Source organism: Salmo trutta, chromosome 32 (assembly GCF_901001165.1).
Source record: "Salmo trutta chromosome 32, fSalTru1.1, whole genome shotgun sequence".
NCBI classification, from domain to species: Eukaryota; Metazoa; Chordata; class Actinopteri; order Salmoniformes; family Salmonidae; genus Salmo; species Salmo trutta.
The window spans coordinates 38,072,413-38,099,779 of NC_042988.1; the positions used below are offsets into that span (position 1 = coordinate 38,072,413).

Sequence of the window (27,367 nt, forward strand, 5' to 3'; positions counted from 1 at the left end):
GTAAACTCATGAGATAGTAAAAATAAGCAGTGCCAGTGAGTGGTCTGTGTTGTATTACAGTGTGCCACAAAGAAGAATGACTCATATCCCAGAAAGGTTTTACGTAAATGTATGTGCAATTTATTAAAAGTCATCATCAATTATAATTTAATATACAACTATTTATACAGTTTACTAGATACAGTTTAATAGCTCACTGATATTGACATATTTCATTCAAAATGAAATTGTATTATATAATGTTATTCTTTATATATGTTTCAGTGCATGCTCAGGACAGAACAATGTATAACAATAAAACATAGATTGTAAAAAAAAATATCTTTATACATTTTCAGAATTGTTTGTTTCTGTAATTTGTCTGCTTAGGAGGTTAGGAAGACCTCAAAGAGGCTGGCGACTGAATGCATACGGTAAAAGATTCCGAAGGGGAGTCCGATATTCACAACAGCCGCCCACATGGTGAACTCGTAGAACTCTGCTCCAATCGTGTTGTCAAACTGAGGGCGGGCGCCAAACGCCGGCATGATCCAGAGCTGTCAATGGAAACAGAGTCAAGATGTTCAGTCCAAACTTTCAACTTAAACATACTCTACTATGATGTATTGTACTGCACAAATCCTAGGGAGCCCTTTGGCTCATGAGCAAGTTAGGCAAACAGGGAAAAAAGTGAATTTAAAGGGATGGTTCAGTAGTTTGTTTATTTTCGACGTACTGTACCTACCCACTGGGCACAGATGTCAATTCAACGTCTATTCCATGTTGGTTCAATGTCATTTAATTGAAACACCGTTGATTCAACCAGTGAGTGCCCTGTGGGTAGGGTGTTTCATCCAAACTTAATAAAAACTGTTTTGGATGAAAGGACAACATCCTAGGTTAACAAGCCCTTTAAAATAGCCATTTTGAAAAGGACAGTGGTGGGTACGCAGTAGGCTACTCACAAGGATGTTGCAGAGCAGCAGAAATGCACAGATCTCCTTCAGAGCCCTCCTCTTCCAGGTCAGCCTATGGCGTTGAGGCAGGGGGGAGCCAGAAGGAGCAGAAGGAGCAACATGCATACTGTGAACTGTGAGGGCCGGGGACGACTTGGTCTCCATGAATGTCCCTGGGAGGTTGTGTATGTCTCTATGGGCTTGAAGGACGTATGGGTTTGTGAATACGGAGGCCTGGTGCATGTCTTCGTGGAAGGGCTCGCGATGCAGGCCCTCGATGATGAAGATGTTCTGCAGGCAGAGCTGGATCACAGTGAGCAGGGAGACAGCCAGGTTGAGAGCGTTGAGGTGGCCCTCGGACCCCGTTGCCACCACAGCCACGATGGTGAAATAACAGATGGTGAACTGTCCGAATGAGGCGCCGATCAGCAAGCCTACATCCAGGCTCCGTGTGGGATTCTTCCCCGACACGTGGTCCCTCTGGTCCAGCCAGTAGATGGCGCAACCAGCCACGGTCGAGACGGACATGAGCGTCACAGCCACCGTGTTCATCACGTAGTGTATCATCAGCACCGTGTCACGTTTCCCTGGGTCCCCCTTCTCCACGTCCACCTTGTAGATGACAAAGGTTCCCAGGCCCGCCACCAGCATGACCAGCCCGACCGCAGGCCCCACCAGCACGTCCTTCAAGCGGAAATGGAGCGAGTGGTGGTTGTGCTCATCTACCAGGCGGCCCACGTTCTTCCACATGACGTAGGCCATGGCCGAGGCAAACAGGCTGTACTCGATGTTGAAGGGGTACAGGTAGTAATAGGCCTTCTCTAAGACAGCACAGGCAGAGTGGCTGCAGTTACAGCTGCTGTATCCGCCAGAGGCTGAAATAAGAGGGAGAAAATATTTGCTTTATTGTTTGACTTGTGAGGTGATTTTCTGTTATGTTGGTTGGTTTGGTTTCATAGTCGGGGGCAATTCTATTTCAATTCAGTAAATTCAGAAAGTAAACTGAAAATGTATTTTATTTTATTGATCCTTCATTTAAACAAGGAATTCCCATTTCAGTTTACATACTGAATTGAAATGGAATTGACCCCAACCCTGTAGTATTTTATTTAGATTTGCTAGAGAGAAGATTCAACAACACAATATTCTCCACCTCTGATGTCATAGGAATGTGTGCTGTTGCCGTCCTCTGGGGGAACAACAGTCTGGTGTAGGGACTCCTCTGTTACTGCTGCCATCCACAACATCAGATTGGTAGACAGAGTCAACATCAGCCCACAGCTTCAAGAGGGAAACACAGGAGTTCAGAATAGAATACTTTCTATTTTTAAATACTATTTCATTCTGTAAGAGTATAATAGAATAGAACAGAACAGAATTGAATAGGGTAGACTTCATGTTTCCCAAGCTAAATTAAGGTCAACCGGCAATGTTTAAATGTCCAACCATCAATCAAAAATCAATTTACAATATTAAAAAATAAATAAATCAGTTATACAGTAGCAGTTAGTTACCCTCACCGAGTTATGTTCCGTTGTAGTTGTACACAGTCTTTAGCGTGGAGCCAGAGGAAGTATGTCTGAAAAAGATACAATGATCACCTATACTTGCATTTTTCCCACCAGCCAAATCCCTCAGTGGTTTCCCTAATGTCATAGCACCTAATGGAAGCTCCATTTGAGATGTCAGAACTTGTGTTCTTACCTGGACAAGTATGAATAAAGCTTGTACGACAGGGAACACTATCTTCACAGCAGAGTCACAGTGCAGGTAGCCTACGTAGTTAGCAATCTTAAACACGTCCATAATCAGACTGCATATGCCAAACAGCACCAGTCCACCTAGAGAAAAAAACACAATGAAATCCAATTAGAAATAATCACACTCATTCAATCACTCACACTTATTCAATAATCACACTCATTCAAGACAATGGGTGAATGTAAAACTATATCTAGGTATAGTAAATTATATCCTATTAGAATAGAACTCTTCCCCAATGCAAAGAGATTATTCATGTCCAATGGTATTACCAGACAGTGAATCCTACAGGGTAAGGTTGAAAAATTACAAACTTCACAGATTTCCAGGGATAAAAAAAACAAACAACTGGGAACATTGGAAAAGTTTCTGGAATTTAGCAGCTGTAGACCCAGAAGATCAGAAAAGCATGTGTCTTATCTTACCCCTGAGCCACACAGGCCCGGCATGGCTATCCTTGTAGAGCACAGCGTGATCTTCCCTGGATGTGTAGATGGTGTAGTACATCATCCAGGCAGTGGTGAGGATGACGAGGACGATGAGGAAGATCTGCAGGTTGATGGCGTTGATCTTAACATTGTTGAAGACACTGCCACTGACCAGAGCAATACCTAGGATCAGGACGTTGGCCGTGATGATGCTAGAGAGTAGCCAGCTGCGGTTACGACCCCTCTCCCTCACCGTGCCCCTGCTGGTTGAGAGGACGTCGCTCCCCGTCCTCATACTCCCCACCTGGACGGAACATGGGGTGGAAGGGAGGGTGGGCGGGGGGGATATGTAGCCCTCCTCAGCTGCCATCTCAGCTTTAGCCGTCATCTTGCTGGATTCGCATGAAAAGAAGCCAAAGGTCAAGTGAATGGTGTTTCTCATTCTGTAAAGGTCTAGTCCACAGTTTGTTTGTCGTTCATATCCTATTAGAAGATCTAATGAGTTCAGACAGTATGTCTGTTCTGATCAGAGTTGTGTGAACACCTAACCGTCCACTCAAAGGCTCTGCCTGTATAAGGAGGTCCCTCCTACCCGTAACCCAGCTCCTAACCTCATTTCATCAGCAATGTCAACCCTGTCAGTGATATGACAATATAATGGTTTCTTATCATTTCCCTGTTTATCATCAGAAGCAGTGCCAGTCCACCATGCTTCAACGAATATGAGTTTATCTTGCTTGATTTGGGTCAATGCCAGTGTTTGATTAAATTGAAATTAACAAAGAAATCCTCACAGTTCATATTTACTAAGACACATTGGTATTTTATCTACATGAGGTCAGGTATGTTTTGTTTCCTGGAAACCAACTTATTATTTTTTATTAAAAAAAAGTAGATTTTCAGTTTCTGTCTAATAAGACTGTTTCTACAGCAGCACTGACTGTTCCTTAGAACAACAGTAGGCTACTCCCCAATACCAAAACTGAGGTCTGAAAACAGTGAATCATAGGCTAACATAATGTACACTGGAAATACCCTACTGGATCCCCGAATTTCCTCATAATATATTAACCATTACACACCATACAGGTGTGCTGGTTCAAAAGTGATTTTTCAAAATGCCTGTGTTGCAGCACTGACAAACTGTCTCGCAGCGGCAAGTTTTTTTGCAATCTAACAATAACCTAGCCAATGTAATGAAATATGTCGGTGACATTTCTGAAATATTCACATGACGGTGTAGTTATTATATCCACTTTGCAGTACATGAACATGCATTTTTAATCAGTCCAGCTGTAAATGCTGATAAAAGTCCAGTTGAAATAGTATTTGTATTTATTTATCACTATACTTTTTTTTACAATGTGTTGACAGGTCTTGATATAGCCTAGTTCTCTGTACTTTTAAGATGAAACTGTAATTAGTTGGGTGTACTTATTATAATGCATTGATGGATGTATTAGCATATACATTGTTGTGGAAAATGTAACATTTTATGGATTTTGTGGGTACCAGTCTCTTTAGCTAATCCACTCCTTGTACTCCATGTCATGTGCAAAAGAGACTGGCCTTTCTTCCAACTTCAAATATGAACTTTATATCATTAATGAGAGGATTTGAACCCGAGTCGATCAACCTCACAGCTATCCTCCAATCACAACGGTTATGCAAATATTGGAACTCCACAGAACACGTTGGTATAGCAACCGTTTTTTATTTGTCCAGACTAAAACAGTATGTTCCAAGTTGCTAGCTGAAGTCTAAATTCTCACACTAAATACATACTGCACTTCCAACCACAAAATGTCAAAATACAACAACTTGCCTAGCTAACAGCTAAATGTTGCTTTTGACTTTTTTATAAATTCTATTTCCAAGGCACCACATGTTGTCATGGAAAATATTAATGTTATTTCCAACAACCAATGAGCAACTCCACCATAAATCCAGCAAACATTGAGATTGCCAAAGATACTGGCCTTTACACAATGACAATGGGTGTAACGTCCCGACCCTTGTGAGATGTCATTTTCTATAGTAGAGTAGGTCAGGGCGTGGGGGTGTTTTTGGTTGGTTTTCTTGTCATCTGTTTCTGTGGTTTTTCTAGGTTTCTATTTCTATGTTGGGGTTGTTGGATGATCTCCAATTAGAGGCAGCCGGTCCTCGTTGTCTCTAATTGTAGATCATATTTAAGTAGGGTGTTTTTCCACTTGTGTTTGTGGGTTGTTAATTTTTGAGTAGTGTCATTTCTCTCTGCGTCACGGTTTGTTGTTTCAAGTTATTGGTGTATTGCAAACGTTCCACGGTAATAATAAATATGTGTAACTACAACCATTCTGCGCTTTGGTCCGATCCTTTAAACAGCCGTGACAATGAGTGGCAAGGAGTAGCATGTTAGCTAAAGAGAGTGGGACTCAGACTACTAGGTTACTTGTGATAGTATCAATTTAATTGGATGCTTATGAATGGGGTTCCAATTGGTCAGTTTGACATTCTATGAATTGATTACGGCCATCCACACCATCTCAATACAAACGCATTAGAGTGGCAGTCTGATAAACACACTAATGGTGAGAAAAGGCTGCAGTTTATCAAAAGCAATTGGTTTCCTGAACTTGACTGAATTATTTATCTAACAGGTCAATAAGAGAGTCAGACATAATGAGTTACTGAGTTACTTCATTTAAGTACACACAAATGAAAAACAAATAACCAAGACAAAGGAGTTGATTGTGAACTACAGGAAAAGGAGGACAGAGCACACCCCCATTCTCATCGACGGGGCTGTAGTAGAGCAGGTCGAGAGCTTCAAGTTCCTTGGTGTCCACATCACCAACAAACTAACATGTTCCAAGCACACCAAGACAGTCATGAAGAGGGCACAACAAAACCTATTCCCCCTCAGGAGACTGAAAAGATTTGGCATGGGTCTTCAGATCCTCAAAAGGTTCTACAGCTGCACCATCAAGAGCATCCTGACGGGTTGCATCACTGCCTGGTACGGCAACTGCTCGGCCTCCGACCACAAGGCACAGAGGGTAGTGCGTACGGCCCAGTACATCACTGGGGCCAAGCTTCCTGCCATCCAGGACCTCTATACCAGGCGATGTCAGAGGAAGGTCCTAAGCCATAAGCCGTAAGACTCCTGAACATCTAATCAAATGGCTACTCAGACTATTTGCATTGCCACCCCCCCCCCCCTTTTAATCTGTTGCTGCTCTCTGTTATTAACTATGCATAGTCACTTTAATAACTATACCTACATGTACATATTACCTCAATTACCTCGACTAACCGGTGCCCCCGCACATGGACTCTGTACCGGTACCCCCTGTATATAGCCTTGCTATTGTTATTTTACTGCTGCTCTTTAATTATTTGTTACTTTTATTATTATTATTTTTTTTAGGTATTCTCAAAACTGCATTGTTGGTTAAGGTCTTGTAAGTAAACCTTTCATATCAAATACAATTTGATAAAGCATGTTTTTGAGTTCTATGAACAACATAAAAATCTGAGTTAATTAGACTCAGGATTAAGTTCACTCAGTCAATCTTATACCTATAAATCAATACATTGATGATCAATATGAGGATGCCTGAGCAGCTGCTTACCTTGTGGGAGGTGTGTGTGATCAGGTTCAGAGTGCCTGGGAGAGCAGTGTCCCTCATGGCTTTTATAGCCGTCCCCAACCACAGCCTGATTTACAGACAACAACACCAATGTACAGACAGTCATAAATGTCAAACATCTATGAGAAACAACATGCTTTGTTATATGTCCACACATAGGGAGTGTTTTTAATTATTTATCAAAAGAACAGTCATGTGTGGACGTATAACAAGCTTCTGCTTAGAAAGACACCTTTTAACATTTTAGTATTTCACTGTCACAACATGGCTCATCATATTGTGATGTGCTCATCAAAACTTAAATCATACCATCACACCTTTAATGATGAGTCAGTGGATATGATGGTCTGTTCAGTAACACTGGCAGACTGCTGTTATAATGAGGTATAACGTGTATGAGCCTTTATAATGGCGCATGAAATGTTTAAAAGCATATCAAATGTTATGTCGTTCTATGCATGAATCAACATTTCAACAGACTCTAAATGGCTATTGGAAATGAATACCTACACTCCTAAGCACTATCTAGAACACCAAATGGTACTTTGGCTGTCCCAATAGGAAAACCCTTCGAAGAACCCTTTTTGGTTCCAGGTTGAACCCTTTTGGGTTCCATTTAGAACCCTCTGTGGAAAGGGTTCTACATGGAACACAAAAGGGTTCTACCTGGAACCAAAAATTGTTCTACCGGGACACAAAAAGGGCTCTGCCATGGCGACAGCCAAAGAACCCTTTTGGAAGCCTTTTTCTAAGAGTGTATAGGCTGCATGTGTAGAATATGAATATTGAACTTGAAGTTATTTTTAAAGAAGGCCTATATATTCTAAACTTTTTTTCTTTATTTTTCTATAGTCATTCACATTTATATTAGGCTCCGTGCATTTTGTGCACATCATGTAGACCAGAACAATGATATTACTGTGGACCAGACAACCTAATAACAGCCCTGCCGCGACAGCCCCTGGATACCAAATGCGCGTTCCCTCTCGGCTCGCGCGGCCGTCAGCATTGCCGTCACGGCATACGCCACAATAACATTCTGGAACAGAGGCACGGCGCTTGCTTACAATGAAACACAGGCGGAGGCTGGCAGTGGAACTGTAGCCTGTGGTGCCTGCCATTTAGACCGAGAGATGGGTAGATGACGACCGAGAGCAATGGAGTCGAGGGCCCGTTGATACCATGAATGACAGGTATCACAAGGCGGCCCGGGATGGCTACCTGGACCTGCTGAAAGAGGCAACGCGGAAGGACTTGAACGCGCCGGATGAAGATGGCATGACACCGACGTTATGGGCCGCTTATCATGGCAACTTGGAGGCTCTGCGACTTATCGTGGGCAGAGGGTAAGTAGGCTTTTAAGAACTGAAAATGTACTATTCGTCACGTGTGGAATGTTGTATTGTTTTTGCTCAACTCGTGCAGTAGTTAAGGATAGATAGTGTCCATATCTCGTGTGGTTAATATTGTGTTTGGTAGACATTGAAGTATTGATGCGCACTCTTATCATGGATAGATACGATAGGTAAAGTTCCCCTTGTGTTAAATAGTTATTCTATAGCCAACCTATACTAGCTAGCCTACCCCCTCATGCAGTGCTCTGTGTAGTTTTTGTATATTCTCCTAGGGAACGCAACACTTCTGTAGGAATTAGGTCCGGTCTAGTAAGATCTGTAGCGTTAGGTCAGGTCTGTATAATTAGGTCAGGTCTGTAACATTAGGTAGGGCTAGTATTAAAGGTCTGTAACATTAGGTAGGGCTAGTATTAAAGGTCTAACATTAGGTAGGGCTAGTATTAAAGGTCTGTATAATTAGGTCAGGTCTAACATTAGGTAGGGCTAGTATTAAAGGTCTGTAACATTAGGTAGGGCTAGTATTAAAGGTCTAACATTAGGTAGAGCTAGTATTAAAGGTCTGTAACATTAGGTAGGGCTAGTAAGGTCAGTAGCAAGGTGCAGCACCAGTAGTGCTAGAGGGGTGTGACATAATAACGCATGAGAGGAGAGCATAGCCTACCGACTGATTCAGGATGCAGGATAAATAAAGTAACAGTAGCCTACTGACTGATTCAGGATGCAGGATAAATAAAGTAACAGTAGCCTACTGACTGATTCAGGATGCAGGATAAATAAAGTAACAGTAGCCTACTGACTGATTCAGGATGCAGGATAAATAAAGTAACAGTAGCCTACTGACTGATTCAGGATGCAGGATAAATAAAGTAACAGTAGCCTACTGACTGATTCAGGATGCAGGATAAATAAAGTAACAGTAGCCTACTGACTGATTCAGGATGCAGGATAAATAAAGTAACAGTAGCCTACTGACTGATTCAGGATGCAGGATAAATAAAGTAACAGTAGCCTACTGACTGATTCAGGATGCAGGATAAATAAAGTAACAGTAGCCTACTGACTGATTCAGGATGCAGGATAAATAAAGTAACAGTAGCCTACTGACTGATTCAGGATGCAGGATAAATAAAGTAACAGTAGCCTACTGACTCAGGATGCAGGATAAATAAAGTAACAGTAGCCTACCGACTGATTCAGGATGCAGGATAAATAAAGTAACAGTAGCCTACCGACTGATTCAGGATGCAGGATAAATAAAGTAACAGTAGCCTACCGACTGATTCAGGATGCAGGATAAATAAAGTAACAGTAGCCTACCGACTGATTCAGGATGCAGGATAAATAAAGTAACAGTAGCCTACCGACTGATTCAGGATGCAGGATAAATAAAGTAACAGTAGCCTACTGACTGATTCAGGATGCAGGATAAATAAAGTAACAGTAGCCTACTGACTGATTCAGGATGCAGGATAAATAAAGTAACAGTAGCCTACCGACTGATTCAGGATGCAGGATAAATAAAGTAACAGTAGCCTACTGACTGATTCAGGATAAATAAAGTAACAGTAGCCTACCGACTGATTCAGGATGCAGGATAAATAAAGTAACAGTAGCCTACCGACTGATTCAGGATGCAGGATAAATAAAGTAACAGTAGCCTACCGACTGATTCAGGATGCAGGATAAATAAAGTAACAGTAGCCTACCGACTGATTCAGGATGCAGGATAAATAAAGTAACAGTAGCCTACCGACTGATTCAGGATGCAGGATAAATAAAGTAACAGTAGCCTACTGACTGATTCAGGATGCAGGATAAATAAAGTAACAGTAGCCTACCGACTGATGCAGGATAAATAAAGTAACAGTAGCCTACCGACTGATTCAGGATGCAGGATAAATAAAGTAACAGTAGCCTACTGATTCAGGATGCAGGATAAATAAAGTAACAGTAGCCTACTGACTGATTCAGGATGCAGGATAAATAAAGTAACAGTAGCCTACTGGTCTTTAGTTTGTTCTTTGTCTGTGGCAGGTTAGCCACACCCATAATGCCTAGGTGGTGGTCAGTTAGGATTTATTGAAGTCATGTATGTTTGTTCCATAGGAATGAACTGTTTTGGCTTGGGGTAAACAAGTAAAAGGTCACCAATCCCACCACCACACTGACCAGACTAATAGTGTATACTGTAGAGAGGCCTACCTACTGTGAACATTCTCTAGTTTTATTGGACAGTATGTCTTTGTGTTTTGGAATACCATAGAATATCATAGAATATCAGATCATATAATACAATATCATTTAATAGAATATCATATATAATAGAACAGAATAGAATATCATGGAATAGAAAATAATCTATTGTTCATTTGGTTAGAACAAAAATGGCCTTCTTTTCCCCAAATACCCCCAGACATATATTGACTGGCACAGCTAGGGTCAGCCATGAGGATATAGCCTAGCTGTGTAGACCAGTTTAATCATGAACCTTTCCATTGATAGACTATTAACTGAGTAGGTTGATTGTTCCAGACATTGTGCCATTTAAAGTCACATAGGGCCCCTAGCAGTGCGCTAAGGCAGCGGTTCAATCCCCCATTCTACCAGTCACTCTGTACACTACTGTATCACTCATCTCATATTCTATATGTCAATAAAACTTCCAAATACCCCCCAAAAATATCACATTGGATCTGATAAATGTTTTGTTGACGTGATTATGTGCATTGATTGATTTGGCCTCGCCCTACTTTCTTTGTGGAGGGACTACTGGCTCCAACTATAGACTAACCAATGAGCAAGCTACTGCTTAGTTATTATGTCACTGTTTTTCAATTAAGCAGAAAAGTGTCATAATACTCTAATCATATCCTAGCAACATAAATGTTTGCCGAAAAAGGAAGCCTACCATGATCAGTTAAGGCTTGTTGTATCCTCTCCTCAGCTTAACATTGCTTCTTGAAAAAACATCAGAACATCAGACGGGGAGATTAGAATTCTAGATTTAGAATGTTCCTTTACTGGTTATTGTGCAGGTCAGAGTTATGTGATGCAACAATGGACAACTCATCACACATGTCATCATCATGCTATTTCTTCTTTCAGTAAAAACATGTAAAGTGTAATGCATTTTTATAGACAGACAATGTCACTTAGTTTCCATGTATGTAATATGTCAGTAGCTATAACATTCATTCAGATCATACATTCTATTCAGGATAGAAAATTAATCTAATTTGGGACAATCAGTGCAAATGACCAGTGGCCAATGAGCCTGTTTAGATAACGTCAGGTTCAAAACTTATGGCTTCCTTGATAAAGATTTTTTTTAAAGACTGTATGAAATAATACAAATACTGAGATATTGTATGCAAAAAAAAGGGAAAATTATATTATTTACCAATACAATTGATCAGAGAGAGATTGTTTAACATGTGCTAAAAATAGATGTGTGAACATTACCCAATTTTATTGAGCATACAATATAACTCAGTAGTTGTATTATTTATTTTATACAGTCTTTTTTGCTCATCTTTATCACGGGTTGCAAATAATTGTGTACTCTGGAGTACACAAAGCTCTCTTCAATGTGTTTCTGGCTGACCTGGTTTCCCTTCCTGTCCAGAGAAAGAAGCCCATTAGCAAAGTGATTAATTGGCAAAAGTTTTGGGGATTCTCTCTCTCGCTCTAATCTCCATTTCTTTCTCTCTCTCCATAAGTGTATGCACCTAATATGTGTTGGGAAAGGGGGGTCCTGTTTAATGTGTTTAAGACAGGGGTTTTCACACATACCTTGTGTTGGGGGGAGATTGTAATGACAGTGGACACAGAGAACTAAGTGTCCCACCGCAAAGTAGTATCCGTGGCTGAAGGTGGTTGGGGGTAGGGTGAGGATCATACTTATACCATCAAGCATCAGAGCAATAGACTGGTGAGGGCCTCTGTACTCCCAGCTGGGGTTTCAGACCCTTATCTTTCCATGGCTCAGTTATCTGTTTCACCAGGGCCCTGTCAGGCGTCCTATTGGAAATTACACGTAAAGTTCTTACAAGATGCCACCTTTTGCTCAAGCTTCCAAGGCTTTTGGTAGGTGGGGACAGTGGAAAAGGGAGTCTCTCAGTCAGTGGTGGGACATAGGGACAGCCCAGATTCAGCTGTTCGGTCAGCAGTATTCAGCTTTCAGTCCAGGAGAGTACTAGGGAGCTTGAGAGGTTCATAAGTGAGGTGGAGACTGAGCTGGTGGGGCAAGGTAGGGGCCGTGCTGTTAGATAATCTATCTGAACTACGCTGGGTGTTTTATTTCAGATGATAGCAAAAGGAGCACTTGTATGAGCTAGATGTTCCATGTTGAGAGGGATGGATGCTTCCAGCTCTTTCTTCTTTGGGTTGAAAAATGATGTAACTTCTATTGTGGGGAGATGAGGCAGCCTGACAGGTGTGTAACTCCTGTGTGTTCTCAGGTTCTGCTCACGGACATTCACAAACTCAGAAATTCAATTGATTTTCCTCGGACGTTTCACAAACTCTCGGCTGCCATCTCTAAGATGGCCTCTGGTCACGCCCCGCTGGTCGATGGTCTGCCTGTGGACTTTTATAAAAAGTGAATTGGACAGGACTTGTTTTGCGTGAGTGCGTCAGGGGAGTTGCAACTAAGCTGTTGGTGGGTGGCTTGAGTGACCTAAAGAACTGGAGGCCTGTAGCGTTGTTCTTTGGGGACTATAATGTCTTTGCCAAGGTCCTCACTAACAGACTGAAGTCCAACTGGGACTCTATTGTAAACAAGGACCAAATGTATTGTGTACCACGATGCTCAATCACAGACAATCTGTTCAGAATCAGGGACATGCTGGGCCTGTCAAGGCTTTAGAATGTGATCTTTGGACCTTCTTCCTTAAAAAGCCTTTGATAGGATGGACCATGAATATCTGTTCAATTTGTTGTCTGCTTTTAGTTATGGGGAGTATTTTGTGGCCTGTGTTAAAATGTATGCTGGGGCTTCATGTATGGTGAAGGTGGGCGGGGGGTCTGAGTAGGCCAGTCTGGGTAGGCCAGTCTGGGTAGGCCGGGACATTTGCCAGGGATGTCCTCTATTGGGGCAGCTATGCACGCTTGCTATTGAGGAACTTCTGGGCCTGCTACACAGGAGGCTGTGGGCAGTGTGTGTGCCAGACAGGGTTGGGGACAGGTGTAGCAGTATCAGCATACGCTGCTGACGTCTCAGAGATGATTAGGGATGAGCAGGACCTACGGGGTCTAGTTTGAGAGTGTACGAGGGGGCGTCTTCGGTTAAGGTAAACTGGGGCAAGAGTGAGGCTCTGTTATGTGGGGCATGGAGGGACAGGGCAGCTTCCGGGGGGGGGGGGGGGTTGCAGTGGGTCTGTGAAGGGCTCAGTATTATTGGGGTGTATCTGGGCTTGGAGGGGTGGGTCAGGAAGAACTGGGAGGGAGTTTCACAAGTGGAGGTGGCTCCTCTACCAAGTGTCATACAGAGGGAGGGTGCTGATCATCAACAACTTGGTGGCATCGTCCCTATGACATAAATTGACCGTTCTCAACGGCCCCGGGGGTCTGCTGCCTGTCCAGGAGGGGGGACAAGGTCTCATGGACCTGGAGAGCAGGGTGGCAGCCTTCCGGCTCAGTGGCACAGAGACTATACCACACTGATGATGGCTGGAGGGAACTAGCATGTGCTCTGTTGAGGAGGGCTGGCAATTTAGGGCTGGACCGGCAGCTTCTCCTCATGAGGCCGGAGAGGCCCAAGACAGCAGGGGTCTTAGACTTTTACACTCTAGTACTGAGGGCCTGGCAACTGCCAAGGCCCACACGAGAAGGGGGTGTGGTGCATGGGCCATGGGAGGCCATCTTCCACCACCCACAGATCCATTTAAGGTCGTTCAGCCACCCTGCAGGGATGTTTAATGGCCTCAAGAAACTAGCTGACCTACTGCTGCTGGAGGATTTGGAACAGCAGGCAGGACTCATGCCTCTGAGGCTGCTGGAGAGAGTCATGCGGAGGTCCAGGTGGTGCTGCCTAAGCCACTGTTTCCACCACTGCAAGTGACAGCAGACACTAGGGACTGGCAGGAAGGTCCGGAGGACGTACTGACTTTTAACACTCCGATCCTGGGGAAGTTGCGGAGGTGGGGGGCAATGCACTATACACCCTCAGTGTCAAGGAAGTTAGGCAGATCAGGAGCTTAGCGGGAGTGAAGGGGCATCAGTGGCAGGGGGTTGTGGGGGTTGAGAGCATGGCAGATTATAGCTGGAGGCTGCTCTATAAGCTCCCATTGCCGAAAAGGTCAGGTGTCCTTTTTGTTCAATCACTGAGGCTGTTCATCATGTTTTTTCTGTGTGTGCCAGGGTAATGCCATGGGACCGAGGTATTCAAGCAGTGAAAGGGCCAAATGTGTTTGGTTTAATTTCTCTCCCTCGTTCTCTCTGTGTCCTCCCTCTTTGTCTCTCCCCCGTCTCTCTCCTTCTCCCTCTTTCTCTGTCAGTGTGTCTGCTTTTGCCAGGCATAGTCTGATCTCTCGTTCTCTCACAGACTGTGGGCCTTGTGTGCATTTCAGGAACACAAATATCCTGTAAGCAAATGCCCAATTAGGTTTGATGTGGTTCATTAGTCCTCTGTGCATTCCACCATTTTGTTCAGGGAAAATGAACACAAGGTAACATAATGGCGGGTCCACTTAGACAGTGTGGTGATAAAGTAACTGATAACAAACCTAGTTCTAGGAATTCCCACAGTATACAGCTTATAAAACATTTACTACACTAAATGTGTACTGTACCTATCGCTCACTGATTATGATAAACAGCAATTCTAACACCATGAAAAAGTGTGCGTGACATTTGGTACTAAAAATACTTTCATAGTCACCATAGTTTCTCACAACATCAGTGACTACTAGACAGCAGCACCCTTGAGATCCAGGGAGGTCATTTCAATGTCTGACAACTTTATTGGGTTTGCAGCTGAAATACAGGCCTGGCAGATTTACAGTGGATTTATAGTGGATAGTGAAACAGTAGCAGTAGGGAGCAACAATCTGTCATTCTATGATATAACAACAAGCATAGTCAGGATACGGAGGACAGTTGAGTCCTTTTCAATTCCATTCCATTCTTATCATATTTTAAGTGAACAGGGGTTATCATGTGTTATTATTGGGTTATGACCTGCAGTAAAAGGTGCCCAGAGAAGAGTGAGGGATGTGTAAAATCATGTAATGTCTAACAACTGTAGCTGTAATTGCATAATAGCCATTATGTATCATCAAATAGCTGGTCCTCTGTAGATCAGTTGGTAGAGCACTTAGCGCTACCTTACCAAGACCCTAACCAGACCCTAACCAGACCCGACCCTAAACCTAACCCTACCTGATCCTAACCCTACCTGATCCTAAACCTAACCCTACCTGATCCTAAACCTAGCCCTACCTGACCCTAAACCTAGCCCTACCTGACCCTAAACCTAGCCCTACCTGACCCCAACTGACCCTAACCGATCCTAAACCTGACCCTAAGTGGCTTTAACCCTACCGTATACAAGTACAATACGCCCTACCTAACCCTGACCATACCTGTACAGTAGAATAAGCAGGTCAGATGAATTCAAGTATGTTTCATGTATACAGAATAGTAGAGACCAATATAAAGTATATTTTTTTAATTGTTCTGTTATTTTGTATACGTCTGTGACCCCTCAGTTCCTAGAAGATTTAGACGGTGACCCGTCAGTTCCTAGCAGATTTAGACGGTGACCCCTCAGTTCCTCGCAGATTTAGACGGTGACCCCTCAGTTCCTCGCAGATTTAGACGGTGACCCCTCAGTTCCTCGCAGATTTAGACGGTGACCCCTCAGTTCCTCGCAGATTTAGACGGTGACCCCTCAGTTCCTCGCAGATTTAGACGGTGACCCCTCAGTTCCTAGAAGATTTAGACTTCCCAGACCACCTTTGTCTTATGTCCCAGACAAGACGACACATGCAAAACAAGACACTAAAATTGGCAGACTAGAGAGGAGACAGCAAATAAATTCCGGAGACCCAGTTTGAACCCTTGTAGGTAACACTAGACAGTGAGAAACCAGGGTTGGGCAGGTGATATTTTAATAATTTGGCTCCCCGAGCTAATGCAGAGGCTTTAGCTCAGAAGGCTAAGTAACACAGTAATGTGTTTGATCCCTGCACTCAGAGAAAAAAAAGGTGCTATCTGGGACCAAAAAGGGTTCTTCAGCTGTTTCCATAGGGGAACCCTCTGAAGAACCCCTTTTGGTTCCAGTTATAACCCTTTTGGGTTCCATGTAAAACACTTTCTACAGAGGGTTCTACATGGAACTCAAAAGGGTTCTACCTGGAACCAAAAAGGTTTATCCTATAGGGACAGTCGAAGAACCCTTTTGGAACCTTTTTTTCTAAGAGTGTGGATTGTCAGGGCAGGAAGAAATTAAAGTCAGGCGAGTTAGGAGTTGGTTAATCCTATGGCTCTCCTAGTTAGAACCTAGGTTTTAGCTCAGTGGGCTAAGACTGCCATATGGAGCGTAGCAGACCTGGGGTTGAATTTGAATCAGGATCAGGCAGGTGAGGTGTTAAACTGCTGGCGTTCCTAGCTAATGCCTTTAACTCATTGGGCTAAAACTGTTGTGTTGCGCGTGAGACCCGGGTCGGTCACACAAGAAATCAAGGTCAGGCTGGTGAGAAGGTGCCAATCCTGGCTCTGGTTGGTGTAGCGTGGCAGGCACACAGCTTCTCCGCTGTCTGTGAAAACCTTGCAGCTTTGTCCATCAATAATGTATCCCTAGCCTCTGCGACCAGTGCAATGCTTGCTGCAACTCATCAAATATTGATCAAGCCTGTTTGAGGACTAATGCTACAGTATATAGGGATACTATGACTGAGGTCAAATCCTGTCTGTTAAAGCATTTATGTTGGAAAGTCAACAAATCAACTCAATTGCTTAAAGGTCATCTGGAACTTTTTTTTTTTTTAAACAGTTCACGGTTGCCCCTATCACTTCCACTGATTGTTAGCTAGCTAGCTGTGGCTAATGTTAGTGAAGGTCCTAATGGCTTTTCAAAGAAAACTGGAAAATGACAGACTTCAGGTAAATACATTTGAATTCAACCACTTTGACAGCATCCCTTTAGATTTATACAACACTTTCCATACATTAGAAATCCAAGGCTTAAAAACAAAAGGTGTCCATTTATGCCGATGACTCAAGTTTTATATTCAGTCCGCAAGCTAGATCCCTGCAATGTCTCATTGAAGATCGAGATAACACTTCTGGACTAAAACCTAATTAGGATAAGTGTACAATATTATGCATTGGATCTTTAAAAAAAAAAAAATACATTACCCTGCAGTTTACCTTTAAAATGGGCTTACGGTGAAGTAGACATACTTGGTATTCATATCACAAAATATATAAATAAGCTCTCCACAATGAATTTCAATAGAAAACTTGTAAAAATGGACAAGACCTGCAACCATGGAGGTAAATACCTGTCTATTTATGGACAAATTGCCCTGATTAACTCCTTAGTCATATCTCAGTTTACTCACTTATAGCGCTGTCTACTCCTGATGATTCGTTTTTCAAATCATATGAGCAAGAAATATTTCGCTAGCTGTGGACAGAGGGTTAGCTAGCTAACAATTATCTGTGCTAACATAATTGCAAGAGGGTTTTCTAATGGTCAATTAGCCTTTTAAAATGATAAACTTGGATTAGCTAACACAACGTGCCATTGGAACATAGGAGTGATGGTTGCTGATAGGCTTAGAGGCCCACTATGTAGATATTCCATAAAAATCTGCCGTTTCCAGTAGAGGTCGACCGATTAATCGGAATGACCGATTAATTAAGCCCGATTTCACGTTCATAGTAATCGGTTTTTTTGGACACCGATTTGCCGATTTTATTTTTTTACACCATTATTTAACTAGGCAAGTCAGATTAAAAACACATTCTTATTTTCAATGACGGCCTAGGAACGGGGGTTAACTGCCTTGTTCAGGGGGGATTCGTTTTTGCAACCTTCTGGTTACTAGTCCAACGCTCTAACCACCTGCCTTACATTGCACTCCACGAGGAGCCTGCATGGCAGGCTGACTACCTGTTACGCGAGGGCAGCAAGAAGCCAAGGTAAGTTGCTAGCTAGCATTAAACTTATTTTATAAAAAAAAAAACTATCAATCTTAACATAATCACTAGTTAACTACACATGGTTGATGGTATTACTAGTTTATCTAATGTGACCTGCGTTGCATATAATCGATGCGGTGCCTGTTAATTTCTCATCGAATCACAGCCTACTTCGACAAACGGGTGATGATTTAACAAGTGCATTTGCGAAAAAAAGCACTGTCGTTGCACCAATGTACCTAACCATAAACATCAATGCCTTTCTTTAAAATCAATACACAAGTATGTATTTTTAAACCTGCATATTTAGTTAATATTGCCTGCTAACATGAAATTGTGTCACTGCTCTTGCGTTCATTGCCTGGCTCATTGTGAACTAATTTGCCAGAATTTTACGTAATTATGACATACCATTGAAGGTTGTGCAATGTAACAGGAACATTTAGACTTAGGGAAGCCACCCGTTAGATAAAATACGAACCGGTTCCGTATTTCACTGAAAAAAAAACGCTTTGTTTTCGAGATGATAGTTTCTGGATTCGACCATATTAAATGACCTAAGGCTCGTATTTCTGTGTGTTTATTATATTATAATTAAGTCTGATTTCATAGAGCAGTCTGACTGAGCGGTGGTAGGCAGCAGCAGGCTCGTAAGCATTCATTCAAACAGCACTTTCGTGTGTTTTGCCAGCAGCTCTTCGCAATGCATTGCGCTGTTTATGACTTCAAGCCTGTCAACTCCCAAGATTAGGCTGGTGTTACCGATGTGAAATGGCTAGCTAGTTAGCGGGTGCGCGCTAATAGCGTTTCAAACGTCACTCGCTCTGAGACTTGGAGTAGTTGTTCCCCTTGCTCTACATGGGTAACGCTGCTTCGAGGGTGGCTGTTGTCTGTGTTCCTGGTTCGAGCCCAGGTAGGAGCGAGGAGAGGGACGGAAGCTATACTGTTACACTGGCAATACTAAAGTGCCTATAAGAACATCCAATAGTCAAAGGTATATGAAATACAAATCGTATAGAGAGAAATAGTCCTATAATAACTACAACCTAAAACTTCTTACCTGGGAATATTGAAGACTCATGTTAAAAGGAACCACCAGCTTTCATATGTTCCCATGTTCTGAGCAAGGCACTTAAACGTTAGCTTTCTTACATGGCACAAATTGCGCTTTTACTTCTCCAACACTTTGTTTTTGCATTGTTTAAACCAAATTGAACACGTTTTATTATTTATTTGAGGCTAAATTGATTTTATTGATGTATTATATTCAGTTAAAATAAGTGTTCATTCAGTATTGTTGTAATTGTCATTATTACAAATTTAAAAGAAAAAAGAAAAAAAAAAGAAAATTCGGCATCGGATTTTTTGGGGGCCAATAATCGGTATCGGTGTTGAAAAAAAAAAAAAATCATAATCGGTCGACCTCTAGTTTCCAGCCACAATAGTCATTTACAACATTAACAATGTCTACACTGTATTTCTGATCAATTTGATGTTATTTTAATGGACAAAATGTGCTTTTCTTTCAAAAACAAGGACCTTTCTAAGTGACCAAAACTTTTGAACGGTAGTGTAGATAGATATTTGCTACTGCTCGACTAAAAAAAAAAAAATCTTGGTCGACCAACAGCCTATCAACCAAACAATCGACTAATTGGGGTCAGCCCTACTAGCCTTGCTCCAGTTGTTAGATATTATGCACATTAATAGCTTGATAACAAACATCCTCACCATGTGATTTATCATAGTAATAGGCAGCAGCAATCTAAAGGATCAGATGGAAAACATGCCAGGAAAAGTGATTGGCTGAAATTATGAAGTAAGTGGATGGAGAAATGCAGTTGTCAGTTTTTTTAATATTTTTTTTTACACATTTAATGTTAATTATCTAAAACACTCGTAAACTCCGTTTTACTTTTTATATTTGCATATATTGCAGCTTTAGACCTTACTTTACATCATCTGAGGTTTGTGTTGTGCCCGCCATCGGTTGAGACACATGTATTAAGGTTTAAAAATGGCATACTTTATAAAAAACATTATTTTCAAGAAATGATCAAATAGTTTGACAACCCTGTTTGTAATCTTTTAAAAGATATCAATCTCAACCGTTGATCTTTTCCAGTGATGAAGACATGATGTCTCATGGTATGGTGGGGTATGCAACATGGGTCAACTTTGAGCACCTTTATCTCTTTAATGTTTTGGTATTCAAGTCAAGAGTCACTTTCTGATCACTTCTACAATGGGCTAATATGTATGGAAGGTTTTGTTCAAAATCAGAAGGGGTGTTGTCAAAAAGTGATTGATTTCAAATGGATTGACCCTGTCGTAACAGGACCTCTTTCACCCCTCTGCTCGGTTGACACTACTACAGATGATCTTCCCCATGCTTGACTATGGGGATGTCATCTACAGTTCAACATGCAAGGGATCCCCAGAGAAGCAAGATGGGCTTTATTATTTCACCATTTTGTTCAGGGTAAATGTACACAAGGTAACATAATGGCGGGTCCACTTAGACAGTGTGGTGATAAAGTAACTGATAACAAACCTAGGAATTCCCACAGTATACAGCTTATAAAACATTTACAACACTAAATGTGTACTGTACCTATCGCTCACTGATTATGATAAACAGCACGCATTCGCATTTCGAGCAATCGGCCTGTCAACACATCCTCGAGCAATAGAAAAGTGCTGAATAATACCTAACCTCTGTACAAGTAGAATACACTACCTAACCCTACCCCGACCCCTTTATGGGCTACCAAGTGGCGCAGTGGTCTAAGGCACTGCATCTCAGTGCTAGAGGCGTCACTACAGACCCTGGTTCGATCCCGGGCTGTATCACAACCGGCCATGATCAGGAGTCCCATAGGGCGGCGCTTGGCCGGGGTAAGGCCGTCATTATAAAATAAGAATTTGTTCTTAACTGATTTGCCTAGTTAAATTAAGATTCAATAATAAATAAAACCCTACCTGACCCTAACAGACCCTACTAGACCCTAACCCTACCAGACCCTACCAGACCCTAACCCTACCAGACCCTAACCAATATAAAGTATATTTGTTTCATTGTTCTCTATTATTCTGTGTACATCTGTGACCCCTCAGTTCCTAGAAGATTTAGACTGTTGCCCCTCAGTCCCCGTCCTTCTGTGCTTGTCACATGTCCCCGTCCTTCTGTGCTTGTCACATGTCCCCGTCCTTCTGTGATTTCAATGTTTTGTTATTTGATTTATTGCGCCGCACTTCCTATTCATCACTGGCCAGGCCATCATTGTAAATAATAATTTGTTTGTAGTTCTTTACAGGGAGATTAACTTCACTAGGGTAGGGGCCAGTATTTTCACGGCCGGATGAAAAACGTACCCAAATTAAACGGCCTACTACTCGGGCCCAGGAACTGGAATATGCATATTATTAGTAGATTTGGATAGAAAACTCTGAAGTTTCTAAAACTGTTTGAATGACGTCTGTGAGTATAACAGAACTCATATGGAAGGCAAAAAACTGAGAAAAATCTAAGCAGGAAGTGAGAATTCTGGTGCTTGTAGTCCTTTCAAGTCTTGCCAATCGAACAGTGACTAAGGATTCATTTTGCACTTCCTACGGCTTCCACTAGATGTCAGTCTTTAGAACCTTGTTTGAGGCGTCTACGATGAACAGAGACCCGACTGGAAGGCTGGGAAGTTGGTAACCCAAGGAATGACATCACTTCATTGGTGCGCGTTCATGAGTGTTAGCTCTGTTCCAAAACCTTTTTCAAGACAGGAACCATCCGGTTGAAATATTACTGAATCTTCACGTTCTATAGGCCCTAAAGATTGATGTTTTACAACGTTTGAACGAACGTAAATACCATTTTTTTTTAAACTTTTCGTCGTGACATTTCCCTCGCGCACCCTACATTTGGAGTACCTTACTGAACGCGCAAACATGGAGTTATTTGGACATAAATTATGGATTTTATCAAACATAACATTTGAGTACCTGGGATTCCTGGAAGTGCCTTCTGATGATCAAAGGTAAGTGAATATTTCTAATACTATTTATTAATTTAGATGACTCCAACATGGCGGGTATCTGTATCGCCTAGTGTTTTCTTCTGAGCTCAGTACTCAGATTACTGCAAAGTGTGATTTCCCAGTAAAGTTATTTTGAAATCTGGCAATGCGGTTGCATTCAGGAGATGTTAAGCTATAATTCTTTGAATGACAGTTTAATATTTTAATCAATGTTTTTGCCGAGTATTTTTGTAGATTGTGGTGCTGATTCACCGGCAGTATTGGAGACAAAATATTTTGTGAACGTCACGCGGCAATGTAAAATGCTGTTTTTATATATATAAATATGAACTTTATCGAACAAAACAATGCATGTATTGTATAACAATGTCCTAGGAGTGTCATCTGATGAAGAGCGTCAAAAGTTAGTGCTTCATTTAGCTGTGTTTTGTGATGCATGCTAGTTGCTTAGAAAATGTCTGTGGTTATTGTGTCGATGTACTCTAACATAATCTAATGTTTTGTTTTCGCTGTAAAGCCTTTTAGAAATCGGACAACGTGGTATCTATAAAATGGTCCTGTTTGAGAACTTTGAATTACGACATTTTTTGGTTTTAAATCTGGCGCTCAGATTTTTCACTGGCTGTTGAATAGGGTGGGACGATTTCGGTTAACTCTGATAAGGGCCTATATTGTAAGGCAGTGGCTATATACACACGTGCACGTCACATTTCCATATCATAAAACTAATGTAATATACAGTGTCAACATTTATGAACACTGATGTACAGTTACAAGATGACATGGCGTTATACCTTGGGTTGTTCTGAACAGAAAGAGATAATGTTTGTTGTATTGGGACAAAAATTTGCCGTGGACCATGCATTTGAATGCACTCATGACTCCATTCTATGTGCAAAATAATTACGATCTGCTGCTCTGAATTGCCTTGTGAAAGCCTTAACACTGTAATGTCATATGGTAACGGGTGTCGTAATGATTGGACCAAGGTGCAGCGGGAACGTGTATACTCTTCTTTAAATCGGTAAAAAGGAGAAAAAAAAAGTATACAAACACAACGAACGACACTAACAGTCCTGTCATGTGCTCAGACACTAAACAAGGAAGCAACTACCCACAAATCCCATGACAAAAACACCTCTTAAATAAGACCAATTAGAAGCAATGAGGAGCAGCTGCTTCCAATTGAAGGTCAACCCCATCAACTAAACTAGAACATAAAAATATACTAACATAGAACATTAACCAAAACCCCAGAACACCCCTCTACATAAACACACAGCACAATAAACCCCGAACCACAAAACAAACACCCCCTGACCAAACTACAATAACAAATAATCCCTTTACTGGTCAAAAAGTGAAACATATTTTAGAATTGAGCTTCTCATGTTGGCTATAGAACACACAAAACACCTTATAGTTGAAGACTGAGTCATAAAAGTGCATTGAAATGACTTAGGAACTGTTCACACTTTGGAGAGTTGTGGCCACTTGGAAACACCAGTTAGACCTCACTCAAACCCTTGTCATTCTTTTGTCTTATGTTGCACCTACCCCAAATTTTCAAAGAATATTCTTATGTTACTGAATGTATCCAGAGTATTTTCTGATTTAGTTAAACAAATGCAGTAAAAAGTGCTGTAAATGTAAAAAGAAAAATCACATTAAAATCAACAGTGGATTCAGTCTTGTCAGGTGAACTGTTGTCCTCACCTTTAGTCTATGTGACGGCCGTCGTTGAAGAGAGTAGACCAAGGCATAGCGTGGTTAGTGCTCATCATGAATTTATTAAAGATAGATCCAAAAAAAAGGAAACCGACAGCCAAACAGTTCTGTCATGTACTAAACAGAAATTAACTACCCACCAACCCCAAAGGAAAACAGGCTGCCTAAGTATGACTCCCAATTAGCGACAACGATGTACAGCTGTCCCTGATTGAGAGCCATACCAGGCCAAAAACAAAGAAATACAAAGCATAGAAAAAAGGACATAGAATGCCCACCCAAATCACACCCTGACCAAACCTAAATAGAGACATAAAAAAGGCTCTCTCAGGTCAGGGCGTGACAGTCTAATAATTGTCCCATAATCTCCAAACTCTTCCCTTTTAATTGCTACCATGATTATGCATATGCTTTCCATATTTCCTCTGAGGAAAACATTTCATTTAGCCCTAGCCCTATAGGCCAATGCCCACCAGTGTAAGGAGTTTTAACTGACTCACCTGGATAAATAAAAAATAACCATGGATTAAAGTTTCTCCTGGCCCATAGACTACTTTCAGGGTGAGGAACCATCTAACATCAAGTTGTAAAATCCTGAACTTCCCCTTTAAGATCAGCAATAGGGTTAGTGTACCACCATCAGGAACCATTCCAAATCTGACAGCTGTTTATACACTGCCTTTAAATAAAGAGGAACTTCCTGTTAATATTTAAACCTCTGAAAGGATAAATTGAAGTACAATCTGGCGGTAAACAGGATTTCACCTTTCATGTAATTCCTGTAAAAAAAAAAAAATCCCTTTTCCAGGGAATAGAACTGAAATACGAATCACGTTGTGATATATTGTCAATGTTTTATGGAATCAATTGGAACTCAAATCTGCCCCTCCGCCCTGAACAAATATTAAAGTTAAGTCACCTGTACTGTCCTTACATTGGGAAAACTCAGCTCCAATGCTACGCGACTGAAGGAATTGAGCATGACATCACCAGGTATGCACGCCCCGGTAGTACGCTCTGGAGTCAGGTGCAGCCCGACCGGCCCGGGCCTCCCCTGAAACATGACACTGGTTAGTGTAGTGGTGGTTGTGTTACAGGCCGACTGTAGTGTAGAGGTGTAGGTCCTAGTTCAGGCTGAGGTGCCCATGGGGTCATGGTAGGCTGATGGTAGGGAAATGGAAAGCATGGAGAAGCCAGAGAAATCCTCTAAACGTAATGACAGCAGGGCCAAACAGTGGTATTGTTCATCTCATAACTTGTGTATCTGCCATCTGTTTGGTGTCATTAAGATTTGGTTTACTGTGCTGTTGTTGCTGCTGTTGAGATTTACCAGTGCTAAAGGGTACTGGGATGTAAGGTTAAACATGATTTATGAAGATTCGATGAACAGCCCATGGATGAGATCTCAGTGCTGAAATCATGATAAAGAAAATCAAGCTTTCTCACAAGGTACCTGCTATGTTTAGGAGTATCTGAGAGTGGGTTGTCCTTCTCCTGGTCCACATTACTCACAGATAGCACTTACTGAATGCCTTTGGAACAGAACAGCATGACTTGTTGTAACAGCATCATCACCTCTGTCTTGGCACTGTAAAGAGTTAGGGATTTTTCAGTCTTGAAATCGTAGCAAAATTGATGTTTCAAGTACAGGTAAGAGTAGAGTAAAAAAAAGTATCTGTGGTGCATTAGATTTATCTTGATATTTGCACCTTTGGGACTACTCCATTGGTTCTGGGGGAAAACGAAAACCAGCACTGTTAAGTATTTGAAATAGTTTTACATAGACCTGGGATGAATACATAGGACTATGTGTACAACGTCCATATTAGACTGAAGACTTCCTAATATAGATGCCATATGTGTGCTATATGCCCGTTGCTTCTTTCAGCTGATGTCTGTACTTCCTCTTGTTCTGCAGAGGCAACCCTGATAAGTGTGACATATGGGGGAACACACCTCTCCACCTGGCGGCCGCCAACGGCCACCACAACTGCCTGTCCTTCCTGGTGTCCTTCGGTGCCAACGTGTGGTGCCTGGACAACGACTACCACACGCCCCTGGACATGGCCGCCACCAAGAGCCACATGGACTGTGTCCGCTACCTGGACTCCATCGCTGCCAAGCAGTCGGCCCTCAACCCCAAGCTGGTGGGGAAGCTGAAGGAGCGGGCTTTCCGTGAGGCTGAGAGGAGGATTAAGGAGTGCGTGAAGCTGCAGCGGAAGCACCACAAGCGCATGGAGCGCAAGTTCCACAAAGAGGCGGCGTCGGAGCAGTCCATGTCAGACGCCATGAGCTTCTCCAGCTACACAAGCAGCTCAGTGAGCCGCAAGCTGCACCACCTAAACACCACCACTGTCAGTGTGCCATACTCTCAGGTCAGTACAAGCTGCACCACCTAGACACCACCACTGTCAGTGTGCCATACTCTCAGGTCAGGACAAGCTGCACCACCTAGACACTACCACTGTCAGTGTGCCATACTCTCAGGTCAGTACAAGCTGCACCACCTAGACACTACCACTGTCAGTGTGCCATACTCTCAGGTCAGGACAAGCTGCACCACCTAGACACTACCACTGTCAGTGTGCCATACTCTCAGGTCAGTACAAGCTGTACCACCTAGACACCACCACTGTCAGTGTGCCATACTCTCAGGTCAGGACAAGCTGCACCGCCTAGACACCACCACTGTCAGTGTGCCATACTCTCAGGTCAGTACAAGCTGCACCACCTAGACACCACCACTGTCAGTGTGCCATACTCTCAGGTCAGTACAAGCTGCACCACCTAGACACCACCACTGTCTGTGTGTTACATCCACATCTGTTTCACCTGTCTTGTGCTTGTTTCCACCCCCCTCCAGGTGTCTCCCATTTTCTCCCAAATCAGAGTCAGGCAGGATCAGGACAGGCAGAAAGGTCAGAACTGGGAAGGCTAAGAAAAACTAGACCACAGGAACACTCTGGTAGGACTTAACGGGACAAGACAAACTGGCAACAGACAAACAGAAAACACAGGTATAAATGCACAGGGGAAAATGGGAGACACCTGGAGGGGGGTGGAGACAAGCACAAGACAGGTGAAACAGATCAGGGTGTGACAGTGTGCCATACTCTTAGGTCAGTACAGTACAGCCTCATCCAGCCATTTATGCCTTTTGAATATTTATTTAAAGGGGCATTCCACTCCAAAACCAACGTTTGTCAGATGTTTTCAGAACATAAAAATAGTCCAATGTCAAGATGAGTGCACATTCCACGCCATTGGTTGTGTAGCTCCAGCTATATGATGCCTCAAGCTAAATGAATACATGGGGAAGATGAACACAGCACATCAGGAAATAATATG

The 27,367-nt window shown here is 42.3% G+C and overlaps 2 protein-coding genes across 6 annotated transcripts in view; one reads left to right on the forward strand and one right to left on the reverse strand.

The window, feature by feature from the left end:
* On the reverse strand, nucleotides 1–24,036 carry LOC115171833 (proton channel OTOP2). The gene is made up of 8 exons (XM_029729012.1): nucleotides 24,008–24,036; nucleotides 6,739–6,823; nucleotides 3,122–3,516; nucleotides 2,640–2,776; nucleotides 2,456–2,514; nucleotides 2,089–2,216; nucleotides 945–1,810; nucleotides 1–536 (listed from the first exon to the last, which is right to left on the reverse strand). Exons 3-8 carry the CDS (start codon nucleotides 3,510–3,512, stop codon nucleotides 366–368), a joined length of 1,752 nt encoding a protein of 583 aa, XP_029584872.1. The 5' UTR covers nucleotides 3,513–3,516; nucleotides 6,739–6,823; nucleotides 24,008–24,036; the 3' UTR covers nucleotides 1–365.
* The window catches only part of LOC115171834 (Usher syndrome type-1G protein homolog), a 24,608-nt gene continuing 5,028 nt past the window's right edge, over nucleotides 7,788–27,367 (forward strand). For all 5 annotated transcript variants that reach the window (XR_003871259.1, XR_003871260.1, XM_029729013.1 and 2 more), the window contains exons 1-2: nucleotides 7,788–8,102; nucleotides 25,938–26,394. Coding sequence is in view for 3 of the 5 variants with exons in the window: in XM_029729013.1 (XP_029584873.1) it covers nucleotides 7,939–8,102; nucleotides 25,938–26,394 (621 nt within the window). In the remaining 2 variants the exon portion in view is untranslated. The remainder of the gene's footprint in view (nucleotides 8,103–25,937; nucleotides 26,395–27,367) is intronic.

What these genes read in the sequence shown, in the direction of transcription:
- LOC115171833 (XM_029729012.1), bottom strand. Translation starts at nt 3,512, where the DNA reads ATGACGGCTAAAGCTGAGATGGCAGCTGAGGAGGGCTACATATCCCCC. An exon ending in CTTTATTCATACTTGTCCAG is followed by an intron (nt 2,515 to 2,639) that starts GTAAGAACACAA and finishes TATCTTTTTCAG; the next exon opens with ACATACTTCCTCTGGCTCCA. An exon ending in TGCTGCTCTGCAACATCCTT is followed by an intron (nt 537 to 944) that starts GTGAGTAGCCTA and finishes TTCCATTGACAG; the next exon opens with CTCTGGATCATGCCGGCGTT.